At 40.9% G+C, this 19,228-nt stretch overlaps 1 protein-coding gene and 1 pseudogene across 1 annotated transcript in view; one reads left to right on the plus strand and one right to left on the minus strand.

Moving 5' to 3' along the window:
• LOC123230420 (sodium/glucose cotransporter 1-like) overlaps window positions 1–13,113 on the plus strand; it is a 78,580-nt gene extending 65,467 nt beyond the window's left edge. The window contains exon 15 of the mRNA XM_044656585.1: window positions 12,947–13,113. Coding sequence (XP_044512520.1) covers window positions 12,947–13,113 — 167 coding nt within the window. The remainder of the gene's footprint in view (window positions 1–12,946) is intronic.
• Window positions 13,114–13,229: 116 nt separating this feature from the next.
• Window positions 13,230–18,944, minus strand: LOC123230421 (annotated as a pseudogene).
• Between the last annotated feature and the right edge of the window lie 284 nt (window positions 18,945–19,228).

Here is a 19,228-nt window from a genome sequence, read left to right on the forward strand (position 1 = left end):
AGAGAGAGAGAGAGAGAGAGAGAGAGAGAGAGAGAGAGAGAGAGAGAGAGTCAACTTCCTATTTAACCCTTTTTATAACCTTCTGGCTCCCTTTATCTTGTCCTAGTTTCCTGGTCAAGTTCAGGCTCATGCCAGGCAAGCAGGTAGTTGACAGTAGATGGTTTCATCTGCACAAACCTAGAAAGGGCAAATTTGATTCTCACAATCCCCACTCTGATTCTTTGGGAGACCAGCATATTAAACCTCCTCACTCAGGTTTTCTAGGGGATTAACATGTTAGGTGTCCCCAGTGAATCATTCTATGTATGGAGCCTATACATTCAAAGATTCACTTACTAGAGGTGTATAAAATACTGTACCTTACAGAGAGGGAATCACAACAATTTGAGGGATAAGAGGGAAAGAAAGAAATAAAAAATGATTATAGACACATTGACAAAAAGCCAATTAGGAGGCACTCCCCTTTGGAATAAGACTTTACAATCAGAATAAATGACAGGTTCAACCCCCTTTAGTTCAGTTCATTATATCCCAAAGTTCATTCTATATCTCTTGATGTAGTATGTGATTTATTTAGGCATCCTTATGGCATCTTCTCCAGAAGATCCACTTTCTTGGTTTGAGGTGTTGGTTGTTTTCTTTTTCTAAAATTACTTTAAAAGATCTTAAACCTTGGATTTTAGGATAATTCTACAACCCCACTCTCCTCAGGAGAGTGTTGACCAACACTAGAATCTTCCTGGGATGCATGGCTGAGCTATGAGGTATATGAACCATTTCTCAAAAACAAAAATAACCCCAAAACCAAATAGAAGAGAGAAAATTCTCAAAATCCCATGTGTACAAAATTATAAGTAAAAATAAAATCACAACAGGTCCTTGAATCATCAGCAAGACCTACTTGAGGTAGCTTATATCCTACAAGCATGTAGAACAATTGCAACAATATTACACTTATCCATTGGCAGCCAGGACTACAGAAAATTGCCATACTGGAGTCCAGGCATATATTAATACTGATATTATTTTAGGGGTGCTCAAAAAGCTGACTCTTATGATTGGTTTCTATAACTTTGAGTTAAATTGAACCTTAACCTAGTCTAATTCCTAGCCCTTCCCTGAGGCTACATTCCTGAAGACTGGTCAGTTATCTGTCTCCTTGTTAACATCTGTATCAAACAAGCTAAGATGCCTTAGGCCATATGAACTCCAGATCTAGGCTTAGCTCTACCTATTGTCTTAGCATCAGGCAGTTTGTGTCTCCTGTTGATTACCTCATAATGTTAATGTATCAGACCACTTGTCTATCATTTTCTCTTCCCCTATACTGTTGTAATCCCAATAAAAACACCAGTATGTTGGCTAAGGGTTAAGCTCTAGACTACCAGAGCTCTTCACCATCAGAGCTAACTCGCTGTCTGACTACTTCATGTCAGAACTTTCTTTGTCTTTGTGTCTTTATTCTCGCCTTATGCTCTCCTTCCCTTAGACTTTAAATCATAATCCATTATTCTCTCAGTCCCTGGTTCCCCTTTCTGAGTGTTCTAGCTAGGAACTTTTGTGAAGCCAGTGGATGTCTTCATGTACTATAAAAGAGAAAAGGGGACCAATGTCTGAGGCAAAAAGGAAGTATGATTCCCTGGCCTGATTTTTCCTTCAGTCACAGGGAGAGGGGAGCCAAGATGAAAGCCAAACAAAGGTACTTATATAAACCAGATGTGGGGAAAGTTCAATGTTTGGATTAGCTGAATAGCTGCTTCCTGAAACCCCCAAACAAGCCCTTCATCTTGGCATAGATCTTTAGGGATTGTTGGTCTCCTTGACCTTGTGCTTCTTTGAACTATGCAGTGGCTCATTAGTAATCTCTTCTTCTGAAATCAGACACAAATATTAAAGTCCCATAATACTTAACGATCTGTGGCAGGTTTCTATAATCTAAAACTTTTGGGTATGCAATGATATTAGGACTCATAGGTATTGTAAACTTATCCTTTGTTATGTTGATAAAATAACAGATATTTTGGAGAAGCTGATAAATGTGTCAGGGCCAGTAAACCTTCAAGCCACAGACACTGATTTACAGGCTTCAGTGAGAAAGGAGGGCATTAGACACTCCTGGATCTCAAACCCCTCCCCCCTAAGCAGTTGATGTTTCAGTTGGAAAATGGAGACTGACTGAAATACTTCTGGTAAGTTTCTGTTGTGGCTAAACTCTAATGATGTTCCCTTTCTTTAATTTATATTCCCCACAAGTCTGATAAAGGGATAAGTAGAAGCTAGTTATCTAACCGTTGAGGACTGAGATAGATGTTCGTCTTAAAACTGGCAGCTGACAGGATTCAAGCTAGATGACCAGACTTGAGCAGTGAGTATTTCCCCAAATAATTCTCAGGCACAGATTTTGAAGGTAAAGCTTATATTAAGAAGTAAAAAGGAAAACTAGAGGAGGTAATTAGGATTATAGATAAAGAAAAAGTGACCCTCATCTGTTAGGTTGAAGCTGCCCTTTCCCCCCACAGGAGGGGGTGAAGGGCACTTAACTGAACTGACTCTTCTGCTATTAATGAATATTTTTACTCTCTAAATCACTAAATATTTGTTGTATTGAAGTTGGTAAAGACCAACCCTATTAAATGGGCTAACCCTTGTGTAGAAACCACGATGGCTTGTGCCACAATGGCCACTCAGGTGAACCCCCTAAGTCAGGAGCAGTAAGCAGTGAGTCTGCTCACCTCAACCCCCACAAAGCAACTGTCTCAACCCTTCTCAACTGCCCCCTCACGCAAAGTTCTCCAGGGGGGGTCCCCTGGAATTCTGGGTGAGGCTGTCGCTGTATTTTTGCAGGGATTCCATGCATCCATTTCTACATAACACCTTCGAAATCAAAACATTAATCCTGATTCCATATACTCAAGTGAAAACAAAGACAAAGAAGAAAAAAAAATCAAATTCCATTGAGAAAGAGAAAAATAATATAACACCCCCCTTCCTCACAAAATTCATAGTGCACACCCATTAGACAACGGGTTGGCCAAACAGAGGCATAACAAAAGGATTTCTCACTCAAAAGTGAGATCTATTTCCTTTCTAACTTGGCCATGATACAACATGTGAATGTACATAGTTTTTTTCACCTGGTAAAAGCTTCTTATAAATTGTAGTACAACAGGCTAATACACATTCTAAAGTGTACCACAATTCCCCAAAGTAGAAGACCCCATTTGGTTATAGTGGTAAACAAACCTGTTCTCTACAGCCATGAGAGGTTCCGTCATGTACCATCAGGTGTCACTTACAGCAATTTGCTGAGTGTCATTTAAAATCCTTTGAAGATCATGGATATTTGTCACAATTTCTCCAGATCTATTTACATAAGAACAAGATTAATTAATAAAGGCACACTCACCTCCTGATTCAGCTGTAAGCGTGTCAAGAGTCAGCCTATTTTATAGTATTGTTTTTTTGCTATGGAGTTGATCTCTTCCTGTAGGAAAAAGATGGCCTTAGTAGTTTGGGAGATGACTTGAGCTGTATCTTGAGCCAATTTTTCAACCTCAACTGAGACATTTCTAACAGAGTCTATCACCGCCATCATTCCAAAATTCAGCAGGAGTGCTCAGAAAAAACTCTGTATTACAAATAAAGATGCTACTGAATTTGGCCTTGACCTTTTGGGTCTAGCATACTACCAAGAACTGGTTGTGGACTTGTCTACAAGGCCAACATAGTGGTCATGCACGGATACTGATGGAATAACATAAGCCAAACCACAAGTACCGTACCGTCCTTGGGGAAGAGTAGAGTAAGCTGAAGAGTTACATACATAGAACTGTCTAGGGGTCACCAAGCCCCATGGGAAATCCTTCCGGGATGAGACCGTAATAGTTGTAAAAGACACGTATTTAAATGTTCTATCTATCCATTGCATTTTTAAGCTTTACTCTAGCACAAATAAATGTAGAGGTAGGGAATGGAATGGTGAGGTTGCATTTCACCTTGTCACCCGTACATTTACTTCTACTTAACAAACCCTTACCTCACATCACACACAAGTCAAAGGTAGGTGAATGATTAGCCAGAAGTAGTGGAGGTCCTAGGAATCTAAAAACCACTTCTGAAGACCTGTTAATATCATCTGAGATCTTCAGTTCTTCAAATTCCTTAGGCAAATTCTAGCCATCTGTGGAGCGTATTATCGTGGCTCTAAGTTTGCATAAAAAAATCACTCCCTGGAAAGTTTATAAGGGAATGAGGCATTAAAAGGAAAGGATATTCTATTGATAAGGATCCCACAGATACCATTCAAGGAGAGAGTTTTGGGGCAGTGTCTAGGAGGCAATCATAAGTGGTCACAAATTTTAGGGTCATATGAAGCTCTTTATTTTGGGGAAAGAAATGAACTGGGATAACTGGCATTAAAACATCAGGATCTGGGAAGTCAGAGATTTCATGTCCCCCCCCCCCCAAGTTCCTTTCCCCCTCACACCATCATAAAGATCTTCAGCTATTTTTCTGGGGCCCCCTCACACTGAGAGGAGACCCTACAGTGAGCACAATGAGCATGAACTCCATGATGGATGTTTTCACGTAGGTTATGATTTGCCTCATTTGAATTACTAGCCCTATTGGGGTTTCTATCATTATTATTCCTCCTGCTTCTGTTTCTATTTTCTTGGTTCCTCTTTCTACAATGCATAGCTACATGGCTTTGTTTCTGTTATAATTATGGGAGGTCTCTGGTATCTATTTGAGATGGTAGAAATGATGTATATAGAGAAATAAGATGACCCTTCTTCTTTATAACAGTTGTCCAGGCAGGATCCTTCAGGTCAAGAGGTATATCCCTTCAGGACCCACCTGGGGTTAATTGATATGTTGATTTGGGCTCTTTAGCTAGGATAGGGAGGATATTCTGACTGCGTTTTCTCCCTTCCCAAACAAGCTTTGAAACTGATTTAGGAAGGTACTTTAAACTTTATATATTAAACAGGAAGGATAAGAGTAACGGACTGTGGTATAGGAGACCCTACTCTAATTGTTACTAATGAAATCTCAACTGCTGGCAGATGAAGAATCAATGTAGCTTCCCTCTGATTCAGCCTGGCCAGGACTAAACCAGAGTAGGTAAACTGCTGGGATATCTTCAGCTTCTTCTTCTATAGATCTTCAGCCTTAACAGTTGAGTTATGTCCACCCTTTCCACCCTCTTCTTCGTCTCCTGCCCACTTCCCGGATCCCTCCCGGGCCCTGGGAAACCTAGATATCTAGATGATGAAACTCCTAATATCTAGGGGCAGTAGACACCGAGGTGGTGGTCAGGTACAGGTTGAAAAAGGTATCTCAAGTACAGGAAGAGTTTGCAGAGAGATGTTTGCACCCTCTCACTCCAAGACCAGGATCCACCAATCTCCAGCCTCAGCACAGGTCAAAGACCCAGAATCTCTCCTCAGGATTCTCAACTGCCCCTCCTGCCTCTCGCATGTCTCCCTGGGAACATTCCATCCAACTGACTTAGTTGTCAATCAAAGGTGAACTTCAAGCTCCCAGAGATTCAATATAACATTTCCCACAAAATAGCGTGTTATTGGTTGCCTCATGGATTCCTTCAAAGGAGTTATGGTCTCTGCCTCTCTTTTAGCTCTTTCTTTTTCTTGTCTCTCTAATTTGTTTTTTTCCCTCTCTTGTCTTCCCAGTTCAACTTTTTCCCTTTCTCTTTTTTCCAATTCCTCCTTCTCAGCTTTCATTATTTTCAAAGACATATGCTGCTGTCCTCTAATTGTTCTATGTCCATGCTAGACACCAGACTGGGCAATTGTTCTGAAAATATTCCTTAATATAGTGGGAACAGGGATTTACAAAATGATTCCTTATGATTCTAGAGTCTGTCTCTCTGGAGACATCCAGGCCAAGATACCTAGACCCTCGTTTAACAATTCTGTCATAAAACCAAGATGGTCTCCCATCCTTTTCCTATCTAATGTGGTCAAATTTAGTCCAATTACTTGGCCTTGCAGAGAAAGCTTTCATTCCCTTTAGTAAAGCATCCCTAGCCTGAAATAAATGTGCATAATCTTTGACTACATTGGGATTCTATTGGGGATTTTCCAATGGCCAACATACTACATTGTCATTTTGGGATCCATTCCCAATGGAAGAGATCATGTTCCTCCCACCTTCTATTAACAGAGCATGAAGCACATTCCATAACGCCTGCCCAACTTGGGTTATATGTCCTAATATACTTTCAAACTTTTTAATCACCACCATGGGTTCGTCATCAAAGACTGGAGTTTTCTCAATGAATCTCTCAATATCTTGTAGAGAAAAAGGTGTATGGTGTCTAATATTTATTAAATTCCCTTGTCTATCATGAGTGGGAACATCTGTTAGGGAGAAAAGGCCTGTATTGGGCTTGTCTGTAGTCCTTGGCACATGGCTTTTTTTTTTTCAGGTGGAGACAGAGCACAAAATCTTTAGTGTGGTGTGAGGGGAAGGAGAGGAGAGGTAGAGAGAGACTGGGCAGGGGGAAGGAGAGGTTGGGTGGAGGAGCAGCTTAGTTGGTGTGGCTTTCCCCTCCAAAACCCTAATCTCATAAAGAAAAAGTTCTTTTGCCCTTAGTAAGGTTGCCCAAACCAGTTAGATAAACTAGGAATTGGGTCCTTAGATTTTAATAGAATTTATTAGGATGACTTGGATAGGAAGATGAGAAAGCAATAGAAAGGGGGTCCGAATCTCGCTTTGCACTTGGCTCCTCCATCAGACGCCCTGGCACAGAAGTTCCTTGGCAGAACCAGAGACAGAGAGAGAATGAACTTTCTGGTTAGCCCTTTTTATACCATCCTGGCTCGGCTCCCTTTGTCTTGTCCTAGCTTCCCTGTCAAGGTCAGGCTCACAGTCAGGTACGCAGGTAGTTCACAGTAGATGGAGTTGCCTGTGGGACCCCACAAAGGGGGGAGGGTAAATTTCCTTTATACAACTAGGTGGTCACTGAGGACCCTTCCACCTCAAATTCTCTTATCTTTTGCCTGGATGGTGTCTGAAGGTTCCTCCCATTTCTAACACAAGAGATGGTCTGATGCAAAGGAAGGAACAAGAGGGACCTGGCCTTGACTCTCATCTCTGGCATTGCCTAGCTATGAGACCCTCCTTTCTGGCTGTGTCCTTTTATTTGCACTTGCCACATGTTCAGAGGCTGGAAATATGGTGTATCTTTTGTCCATCAAATAAAAGGTTTTTGGACCATTTTGAGCCTTATCTGAGTGTATCAGCAATGGGAGGTTGGGCCCTTAATTATAGGAATCCCTTTTAAGAGATTACATGTTGGCCTGAGAATCAGGAAGACATGTATTTGGATTCTGCTTCTGACACTTTGTGACACCACAAACAAATCTCTTCATCTCAATGATTTGTTTTCTCCTTTCTAAAATGGAGATAATAATGCCTCTTATGCTTCTATGTAAGATAAAAAGGGCAGGCCAAGAAAGAGTATGTATTATTGAAGGCCAACTTCAACTGCAGGAGCCACCTGGACATCCAGGGCAAGTATGTAGCATCATTCCATTAACCTGAAGTGGCAGTTCCCTTTGAAATCTTCCTTTTTCCCATGACATAGGAAAACAAAAGCTTTTTGGTCCTCCTTAGTATTCAGCCCAAGTCACAGCTCAGTTCCAGGTTTTAGATGGGGAGCTAGACAGAAACATAATTTCAAGGATCCTTCAGCTTCTTCCTGAGAGAATCTCTCCATAGAACAGAAATGAGGAATATTCATTGATGGTTTCCAACTCAGCTCTTCTAGATAGGCTTAGCCCAAGCAATGATGAGCTGGGGAGTTTGCACAATAGGGCAGCTCTGGCTATACTGATAAAGATAAGAAAGGAGCATATACCTCACAATGCCTGAAAAACCATAAATGTTTAATAAATATTGATTACTTGATTCTTAAAATCCACAAGGCAGATGGTAGAATCACATTCTTCTGATTCATAAACATTTATCAAAATTCTAAATATTTTGGTATATTTCCCTGCAAATTTCCATATGAATGTCCATATATAAAAAGACTTATTGAATCACTTCATAATGAACTGGAGGAATTCCATGTGAACTGGAATGACTCCAGGAATTGATGCAGAGCGAAAGAAGCAGAACCAGGAGAACATTGTACACGGAGATGGATACCCTGTGGTACAATCAAACATAATGGACTTCTCTACTAGCAGCAGTGCAGTGATCCAGGACAATTCTGAGGAAGTTATTAAAAAGAACACTATCCACATCCCAAGAAAGAACTGTGGGAGCAGAAACATAGAAGAAAAACACAAGATCAGTCATGTGGTTCGATGGGGATATGATTGGGGTATTGGTGTTAAAAGATAACTCTACTGCAAATGTGAATAATACAGAAAAAAGTTTTGAACAAAGATACATGTATAACCCAGTGGAATTACTTGTCAGATATGGGAGGGGGAAGGGAAAGGGGAGAGAGAGAACATGGATTTTGCAACCATGGACAAATATTCTAAATAAATTGGAAACAAAAGAATCACTTCATATTTCTCACAGGACAGGGTAATTAGTGTTTTACAACTGGTTCCTTGGGGGTAAATGGCTTGTTTAATTCACTCTGTGAATTTTCTTCCATCTAGTTTTTAACAGGCATACACATGTATGGGAAAAGTGTTCCTTTCCACAAGAGAACTTGCTTTACATTAGCATGGGAGGAGAGCTCACACGCATGGGAGGGGTCTCAGTAGGGGAGATGTGTTTGGCAACATCGAGTAGTAGGGCATCAAGTAGTGCTCAGATCTTGAGTTGCTTCACTTGGTTCAGTTCAGTTTTCCATGTGCAAAGGAGATAGAATACTCTCAGTCCTGAGTTCCCTTTTTGAGTCTTGTACATACACAGATATGCCTTGCCTAGGTCTTGCAGCCCTCAGTGCCTCAACCCAGATTTTTAACAGCCATTCGTAATTCATCACAATGGCTCAGCTCCCATCCCATTTTGTAATCTAATCTCTTTCCCAATTTCTTGTGGACCAGAAAGGTTTCTGAATAGCATATATGTAGTCCATGCACTGAAGTTCTTATCCCACCTTCTACTTTTTCTACTTTGTTCAGTCTTTAGAGAATGGCTACTCTGTCTCCTCAAGGTTCTAGGAATAGACCTAACAGGTTAGGGAGGGTTTCTTCTGGCTCAAAAACTCCCTCTGGTATATACCTCTCTCCAAAATTATTAGTTGCAAATGAATTTAATTTTCTATTAATTCTAACAGCATCTTGGCTTGTTCTTCATCAGTATTAAATACAGTCACATTTATGCTAGTCTTAAGGAGCTTTCAGAAAGGAGTATAAGGTGAGGCAATTTTCCAATTGCTAATTAGTGAAATGAATGATCAGACAATTCTTAAGGTAATTAAAGCTCTCTAAAGTAATGCAAAAATATTTAAACCATTATTAATAGGAGAAATTCAAATGAAAACAACCCTGAGGTACCACATCACATTTATTAGACAGAAAAGGAAAATGATAAAACTTGGAGGGAATGTGGGAAAAATTGAGACACAAATGCATGGTTGGGGGAGTTGTGAACTGATCCAATCATTCTGGAGAGTAATTTAGACATGCCCAAAGGGCTATAAAACAGTAAATATCCATTGATCCAGCAATACCATTGCTAGGTTTTATATCCCAAATATATAAAAAAACCAAAACAAAAAGGGGAAGGACATGTATGTACAAAAATATTTAAAGCATCTTTTTTCTTAGAAATGGCAAAGAACTGGAAAGTGAAGGGATATCCATCAATTGGGGAAGGGCTGAGTAAGTTATAATATATATGATTGTAACAGAAGACTATTGTGCAGTAAGAAATGATGAGCAGGAGGAGCTTTGAGAAACCTGGAAAGATTTACATGATTTGAGACAGAATGAAATAAGCAGAACCAGAAAAAGATTGTACATAGTCACAGGAATACTGTACAATAAATAATTGTGAATGACTTAGCTATTCTCAGCAATAAAATGATCCAAAGCAGTCTCAAAAGACTCATGATAAAAATGTCATCTTTTTTCCAGAGAAAGAACTGATGGAGCCAGAATGTAGACCAAAAATTGAAAGATATGGGATTTTATCAATTTTTTTCCTTGATGCAAATTGACTTAGCTTAAGAGCACTTCCCTGATTCTCCCTCACTCTCCCAGCCCCAGTTTGTTCCTTCTAAAGTTACCTTCTATCCATTATGTATTTATTGTGTATGGTTATAATTCATGATTATTTGTAAGATGTCATCAATAATATAAATTACTAGAAAAGGGCAGGTCATGTTTAGTGGCTGGCCCTTCCTTTCCTCACATGTAGATCTATGAGGGTCCATTCTTGTCTCTGCCCCAAGGGTGGCATGTTTCCTTTTCTTTTGTGTCCAGGAAAACAAGATTCTCTTGCAAAGTTCTGATGGTCTACGTGTACTAAACTGGGCTGGAATTCATTCAGATTTGTATCTTAGACCATAAGACACTGGAAAGGGACCTGGGATGATTTCATGTTTAGTCCAGCCTCTCTTTAGATGCTTGCCTAGGTTAAAACATTCCACAGCTCCACCTTTGCCAACAAATAAAGGTAGCAGAAGAAAGAAACCAGTCACTGCCCAGCTATAAATGACTGTCTAAAGATTTGAGATCTATGGGCCCTTCTCAAGAAGTAAGGACCCAGGTTTGCACATATGCCTGTCTGCCTCACCAGCTTTCATTATACCCCTTTATTACCTGTCTAAGAGGGCTAAGGAAGACAGGTATTCCAGGCTTGGTTGATCCTGCTCTAGAGCCCCAGGCAGGGCTCAGGCAAAATAACCATAGAAAAAGATGCCCACAGCCAAGACCAGGATGGCGTTGACATTCACAAAGTTCCTCCAGAAAGGAATTTCAGATGTGTCTGTCAGCTTCTTCTTCTTCCTTGGTCAACTTGGAGCCTTTCTTTGACTCCAGGCCACAGAATGCATTCCAGGTCCTCTTGAAACACCTTGCTGATTCCTCAGAGTCATCTGTAGGAAACAGGAGATAGGCAGGCAGGAAATGTACTCATAATGGGTATTTCTACAGAGCATTTAAAGTTGCCAGAGGGCTTTACCAGGTCATCATTTGAGCCTCATAAAAATGTTGGGAGGTGAGAGAAATAGGTCATTGATGGGGTCAGATAGTGGGAAGTGAGAGGTAGTAATAGGAACAAGACCTTCATACTCTAAAATCTTGTATTTTTTACCAGTTAGTACTGGTCAAACAACTGTAAAACCTGTAGTTTCATCATTAGTTAAGCATGAATTGCTGATTGATCAGTTACCCATTCTTTGTACTGGATTTGTATATTTTATCCTGGGCATCAGCTTTCTGTTTTATTAATTACTCATATTGTTCTATATTTACTTTATTTCAGAACTGTAAGACACAATTAATTGTCTATAGTGGTCTTCCAATGTACCGCCCCCTGCCCCATATTCTCCTTCTAGAAGGACAGGGAGACCTCTCCCACATTGACAAATGATGACAAGGTGGACAATGGAGAACAAGGGACCTGTGCACTGGGGACTCTGGCATTCCAGAAGAATCCCCCAAACCTGCGCATCCTTGTTCCCTATTGAAGTAACTGCCTAAATTGGGTAATATGGAGATGTCACACACTGCCAGGACACTCCCCTCCCCCCCCCCCCTGCCCCAACAGGATCTCGCAGGACAACAAGGGACCTTTCACAAGAGATGTGGGTGTTAGGTGTAACCATTCTAGTTATTGAAATGACAGTTAGCAGTTATCAGTCATTAATCACTGGGGAAAACACAAGGGTTGGATGTTAATACTCTATGAGTCCTTCTTGGGGTTTGAGGAAAGACAACAGGGAGTAACGAAACAGTTTATTCTGAAGTTTAAGGTTGGAATTTTGGGGAAAACGTCAAACTGAACTAGATAACTATGGACAGACTTCAGGGACTGGAAATAGGTCAAAATCTACATTGTTCTAACACAGACTATCAGGTTCAGCTTTTGAAGGTTGGAAGGGAAAGGTGATGGTCTCACAACTGGGGTCCTCTTCAGCTCCAGCGATGTCCACAGCTAACTGAATCCTCAGCAAATAATCCACAAAGATAAAGACAAGGAGCTTGAACCAGCCTGGTATGTCCACCACCCAAGTCTGGTCTTCTTGCTCAACTTGAATTTCCATGGGCAGGTGTTTCTTCTGAAAGACAAATCTACTTTCCTTGGGCTCCTCACTGGGACAGGTAAAACAGCCTCTAACAGCCACGGCCATACAAGAGTCACTCCAAGAAAAAACTTCCCTTCTCACCATTCCATGGTTGGAACCCTCCAGCCTTGCCTGATTAAGTCTGATTGCTATCTTACTTTAAATGTCTAAAACTTAATCTATAAACTTGCCTATTACACTATGATGTATATGTCAAACCTCAAAACACACCTCCACCTGAATTTGGTCATGCTCATTTTCCAGGGTTTTTGGTTGCATACCCAATTCGTTGATCTCCTCTTTCTCTTTTTTGTTAATATAGGCACTCAGGGATATAAATTTTCTCTGAGTACTGCTTTGTCTGTATCCCATAAATTTTGATTGTTGTCATTCTCTTCAATGAAATCAGTAATTATTTTTATGATTTGTTCTTTAACCCACCAGTTTTGAAGAATTAGATTATTTAATTTCCAATTAATTTTTAATTTGCCTCTCTATGCATCCTTGATAATTATAATTTTTATTTCATTAGGATCTGAAAAAGCTGCATTTATTATTTCTGCTCTTATGCATTTGTTTGTGATGTTTTTATGCCCTAGTACATGGTCAATCTTTGTATATGTACCATGTACCAGGGTTTTTGGGAGAAATGAAGATTTCTCTGGAATGGGAGATAAGTAGTCCCTAGACCCTAATAAAGATGCCTACTCTGATCCACAGAGGGAGGAAGTTGCTACTCTACAGTGGAAGCTGCTTCTACAGTTGGAGCTGCTACTCTACACATGTTGCTACTACTCTACATTGGAGCTGGTACTTCATACTTGGAGCTACTATTCCACACCTGGAGGGCTGCTATTTCACCATCTTCAGAGAAGCTACTCTACTAGCCCATGCCCTTGTCTGTAAGCACTAAGGTTATCTGATTAGGCCCCAGACTATTCCACCATCTATTAGACTATCTATTATACCACCTTAAACCTCTTCTTCAAATAAAATTCTTTTATTACTTCTGGATTAAATGGAGTTTGAGTCTCCTATTCTTGGGGTGAAACCCCACTACAAACTTGGATATGTCTCCCACAGCATTATCATGCCCATTTTGCAGACGAGGAACTGTGGATACACAGTTAACAGGATTTAGAGGCAGGATTCAAAACCAGCTCTTTCTGACTCCAAGCACAACATTCTAGCCAGTGTATCATGGTGTGGTGAGCTCTAAAGGTGACTAGGAGGGAGCTGCTTTTCTGGGGAAGTGATCATACCTCAGTGAAAATGATTACTGTTTTATGACATTCTTAAAGGCAGTCACTGGAGGAAATGAGTCTGAAGGGAAAGAACCATCCATAGCAATGCTATAGAGCTCAGGAAGCACAGGGTTAGGGTTGAAGTTTATACCACCAGAGAAGAGGTTTCCACCTTAATGCCAGGAGTAAAAAGGAGCTTCTGTTTTTAAGATGATCTTGAACAGAGGCCAAAGGGGGGTCCTGCATCATTCTATGGAAAGATTTATGTCTGTAGATGGGAGCTGTCTTGACCAATTTGTCAAAAAGATACTTCTTGCTTCTGACAGCCCAGGGGAGCCGGGCATACACATAGCCACATGAACAATTTAGCCAGATATTACCTTTTTCCACCTGCTCTCCAGCTTCCTGCTGTCCATACTGCTCAGGATTCAGGTTGATGCATTCTTCCTGGCTATTGTGGAGAGCCCAGCAAAGGTGATGCAGTTGTCCAGAGAGCACAAGCAAGAGTTAGCCATGTGGCCATGGCATACATGGCTTTACAGCATGGCTCCAAGAAGCCTGCCTTGATTCTCTCCCAGCTCCATTTTCTAAGGTCCTTCCCAGGTATATGTTCTAAAGTCTCTTCTAGATTTGACATTCAATGTCCTAAGAACCCTCCAAGATCTCACATTCTATGTTCTAAGTTCTCTCCCAGATTTGACATTTCTTGTTCTAAGATCCATTCCTGCTTTGACACTTCCTGTCATTCCTAGTTGTAAGATACCTCCTGGGCCTGACACTCTCTGTTCTGAGATTCCCCCTCAGCTGACATTCTACAAGTTAAGGCCCTTTCCACTTTTAATGTATGGTGTTCAATGTTGTACAAGGTTTTTCTTGACTTTGAGACTCAATTTGCCATTTTATACCTTCTTTTTCTGGTTTCTGGTTTTGCCTTCTGGAGCCAAATAAAACTAGTCTCATCCATCTTTGTGTGACAGTCCTTAAGTCCTTGAGGATATCTATCCTGTCTCTCCCATACCCACCCACAAATGTCTCTTTCCCAGCCTCCATATTTTCCATCCTTTCAACCTGATCTCATACAGAACATGAATTTCCAGCCCTTTGGCACTCTAGTCACTTTTCACTAGATATTTTGTACTTTCTCAGTATCCTTGCCAAAATGGGTCCTCCCATCACTGAACACTGCCCTCCGGCTGTAGTCCCACATACTTTGCTTCTCTCAATGAAGACCAAGGAAGTATCAGCTTTTTTGGCAGTTGTATCATGCTGTTTGCTGACTTCTAGAGGGCTCTCAGGTGCCCAAAGCCCCTCACTTTCAGAACAACTGTTCTTGGGGCATGCCTCCTTCATCTTGTACTTAGGAAGATGATTTCTTGAACCTAAGTATGAAAGTCACAAAAATTTCTACTATGTTCCATCTTACTATGATCCAGCAGTGACACACTATGTTTTCAAATGCTTCTTCTCTTTGAGAGTCTGGTGTTCTATGACTTGGAGTCTTTCTTACCCAGATTTGTAGTTGAGGTAAAAGCCAATAAAAAGGGCATGATTCCATGATGAGTAAAGGCAAACTCATACTTACATATACATCAGGAACAGGTTTTGTCATCAGAGAGACACCAAGTATAACCAAGACTGTCAATGTGAAGAGAATGATGAAAAAGTAGGAGTAATGCCACCCACAGGTGATCTTGGGACACTTGCTGGGCTCCATGCAGGTGCCTGTCCCATAGGCAAACTCAGCAATCATACGAGTCAGGCCAACCACAAGTCCAAACATCAGTCCACAGAAAGCCCCCTGCCAAAGAGAGCCAAGAAGAGGAGTTTTAGGGTGCTTTCAGGATGAGGGAGCACAATGTACACAAGATGCCTTTTGTGGAAAAGAAGATTTATTGAACACTAGAATGACAATAACAATAAAAAACAACATGAAACTTTTGTATGTGATTCTAAAAATGTCAGAATTGCAAGGGAAACCAAGTCCCGCCTTATTTATTTTTCAGATGAGAAAACCAAATCCCAGATAACTTAAATGATTTTTCTCAAGAAGCCTGACTCCTAATTTAGGACACTTTATACTACATATTTAAAACAGACAATTATTAACATTATGTCATATTGTTGCTGAAAATATGGGATGTCAGGACATCTATGGATGTGGGGGGGAAGTGGCATTTTGGGATCCTCAGGAAATCAGTCAGAGTCCTTCCCATCTCTACACACTGAACTCTTCCCCATTCCGACTTACCTGCTCATTAACTCTCTTGTAGAAGACAGCAAGCAGGAAGATGGCCAAAATGGTTGTTGACCCAATGTAGCTTGATATGGACCCTAAATACTGGAGAAGTTCACCATTTTGACCCATCTGGACTACTGGGACCCAAGCAATGCTGAGGGCAATCAGGATGATGATGAACAACCTATGAGGATATTTATATTAATAGGCAACAGAGCTTTAAGTTTGGTGGATAATCTAGGAATTTTCCTACAGTGGAGAGGAACTTATTTCCACAGAGGATTCTTCTTCCCCATGAGACCATAAGTCTTGTTCTGAAAAGTACTGGAATAGCCTGACACCACTGGGAGTGGAAAAGCAAAAACAGGCTTTGGGAGAGTATAAGGGAGTGGTATTACTGGTGGTAGGGATTAAGGGAATAAAGGGAAGGGATAGTGATGTGTGTTTCTTTGCCAGGTCTGCTGGAGGTAATTGTGGATTCAGGAGATGGGATGAGACGGATGGATAGTTTCTGGGATCAGAAGGGACAACAACACCTGCTGATGAATCATGGCAAAGTTTATTGATCACAGCTAGTATTTTATAGAGATAGTTACATAAACCAAGTCCCCCCACCTCTGCAAAGAAAGGGAGATGACTTCAATTTGTTATCTTTGCTCTAGGGGCAAGGCAAGTTGGTCCTTCTCTTCAGAAGGCATTGTTTCATTTAGGGAGTGCTGAATAACCACGTAGAGGATTTCCCCCCCTTTCCAATTTAAATTGTACATTTGGTGTAATACTGGGTAATACTGTCCCACAGGTCTTTTTATATTGTTCATTGGGTAAACTTTTCACATATACAATGGATTTCAATGATTTACAAGATTGATACAATGGATATAGTTTACCTCATCAAATCTAGACAGAGTTTTCTATAGGCTAATATATCAATATTTCAATGTATAACCATCTAACCCAGATTCTCACAGAATGCTTACATAAGTAGTTTCATGGAAGGACATGTAATTTCTTCAAAGTACAGTAGAGAGGGGTCAGAAACCTCAGGTGAAGTTATGGGGCTACCTGTCTGGTTCTAATTAGACTATGGCTTTGATTTTTTTGGGGTCTACTCTCACTACTGGGGGCTAATCTCCACAGCTTTGCTGAATGAAGTTAGGCTTTGTCAGTCCCTACATTTCTTTCTCCACACAGTTAGACTATCTTTCCTGGGGCCTGCCTGTCTGTATTTCTCTCAAATCCCTATGAAGGTTCAGGTTAGATTCTCTGGATAATGGTCAATAGAGAAACCCTCATTCTCTTGGCAATCAGCCTCTGAATCTCAGAGTTACTCTTGATTTCTTACTCTATTCAACCACTAAATTGACTTTCCTAAAGCAGAGGTCTGATTATGTCACCTCCCTACTCAATAAACTCCACTGACTCCCTATTGCTTCTAGGAAAGTCCCCCCACCTCTGCAAAGAAAGGGAGATGACCTCAATTTGTTATCTTTGCTCTAGGGGCAAGTTGGTCCTTCTCATCAGAAGGCATTGTTTCATTTAGGGAGTGCTGAATACCCATGTAGAGGATTTTCCCCCCTTTCCAATTTAAATTGTACATTTTGTATAATACTGGCTAATACTGTCCCACGGGTCTTCTTATATTGTTCAGCAAGAGCTCCTAGGAGTCTTTCACATCTTGATATTTTTCTGATCAGTGATCAGATCTTCCTGACTTTAGGCCCACTGCTCTATCTAGGTAGGTAGGCCCTGGTTTCTTATGGAACTGCCTTGGGGTGGGAAGGGAAGGGAATAAGCATTCCTCTTGTTATGTGCCAGGGTCTGTGCTAAGAACTTTGCAAATAGTATCTCATTTGGGGGACCCTGGATAAAGACATGGAGGAGCAGAGAAGTCCAGGGGAACTCCAGGTAGGGAGCAGGATTATCATGCAGTCAACTTAGGTCTCTCTTCCAGAGTTTGAGGCTCTCCAGTGTGGTCTTGGCCATTCTCAGAAATAATTTTCACCTCCTATGTATTTATGATATGGCTTTTTGTTATGTTATGCTATATTATGTTATGGCCTTTTGAAACTGGATTTCCTAGTGTTGTGACTATATTTGAGGCATTAGAGAACAATCAAAACTCATTAGTTCATAGACTCATAGGGATTTCAGCTAAAATGAGCCTTAGAGGGAATAAGCATTTATATCATGCCCACTATATACCAGGCACTGTACTAAGTGCTTTTTAGAAATATTATCTCATTTCTTCATTTAATCTAACCATCTCATATAATAGAGGAGGAAACTGAGTCATGGAGAGGTGAAGGGACTTAGAATCATTAGTTAAGAGTTGGAAGGAGCCTTAGAGAGCCTGGAATCAACTCCTGATTTTAATTATTTAAAAAAAAATTCAATTAAGAAGCACCAAGGGCTCTTTCAACCTAAAGATTATAAGATTGTCCACTTGCTCCCCTTCATGGTCTCCATATATTTTTGTCTTTTTGCTTCACTTAGCAGAAAAAACAGTCGAATCTGAATCCAGACCAGCTATGTGACCTCAGGGAAGTCATACCCCATTTCTCCTTTTTCTTTTTCTTTTTTTTTAAACCCTCACCTTCCGTTTTGGAGTCAATACTGTGTATTGGCTTCAAGGCAGAAGAGTGGTAAGGGCTAAGCAATGGGGGTCAAATGACCTGCCCAGGGTCACACGGCTGGGAAGTGTCTGTCATACCTTATTTCTGATTTCCTTCTCTGCAATTCGAGGAGTTGGACCAGACTGATGATTAAGCTCTAGGTGTTTGGGGATCTAAAGTAGTCCAGTTAGACCCAGCTCCATAGAATATCCCTCTCCCTCCATTCTTGGTAGCCTTTCCTGTACCCCTGCTAGAATCAGAGGAGAAAAGGTACCTGCCTTCCTGCCCCACTCCTCTCATCTTTATCAAACGGACAGAACTTCAATTGAAATTTAGAAATGAAATTGGAAAGACATGGACTGACCTATAATGATGGCTGGTGGATACTGGAGGGCTGATGGGTAGAGCCTTGGGGGGGTTTCTATCACGAGGGTCTAGCTTTTGTTCTCCAGTGAAGGTGTGTGTGTATTCCTCTTCCTATACTTGGATAAGAAGGGTGTAGCCTTGATGTGTGGGTGACCTTCCTGGCAGTAAATACAGAAATAATTTTGGAGTGGGGGTGAGGGTGTCAGCATGGCCTACTTCTGGGCTAAAATTGTCAGCTTGTCACAGAGCCCCTTGTCCATCCTGGCGCTTCAATCATTAGGTCACAAAACATTTTCTTAGTGTGTTTCTTTCTGGGACAAACTCTCGAGCCTAGAACAAGGCAGATGTTAAGAAGATAGTTTTAGAGCAGGGACTGTCAGGACAGGAAAGGTTCTGAGAACATAAAATGTAAGCAGTGTGAGAGACCTCAGAACAGGGAATGTCAGAGCTGGGAAGGACTTGGACTTTAGAACAGAGAAGATGTGAGCTGGCAGGGGCCAGTTGTTAGACAAGCTAAATTCGGTGGAATCAAAAAAGGCAAAAA

The sequence above is a fragment of the Gracilinanus agilis genome, chromosome 1 (assembly GCF_016433145.1).
Source record: "Gracilinanus agilis isolate LMUSP501 chromosome 1, AgileGrace, whole genome shotgun sequence".
NCBI classification, from domain to species: Eukaryota; Metazoa; Chordata; class Mammalia; order Didelphimorphia; family Didelphidae; genus Gracilinanus; species Gracilinanus agilis.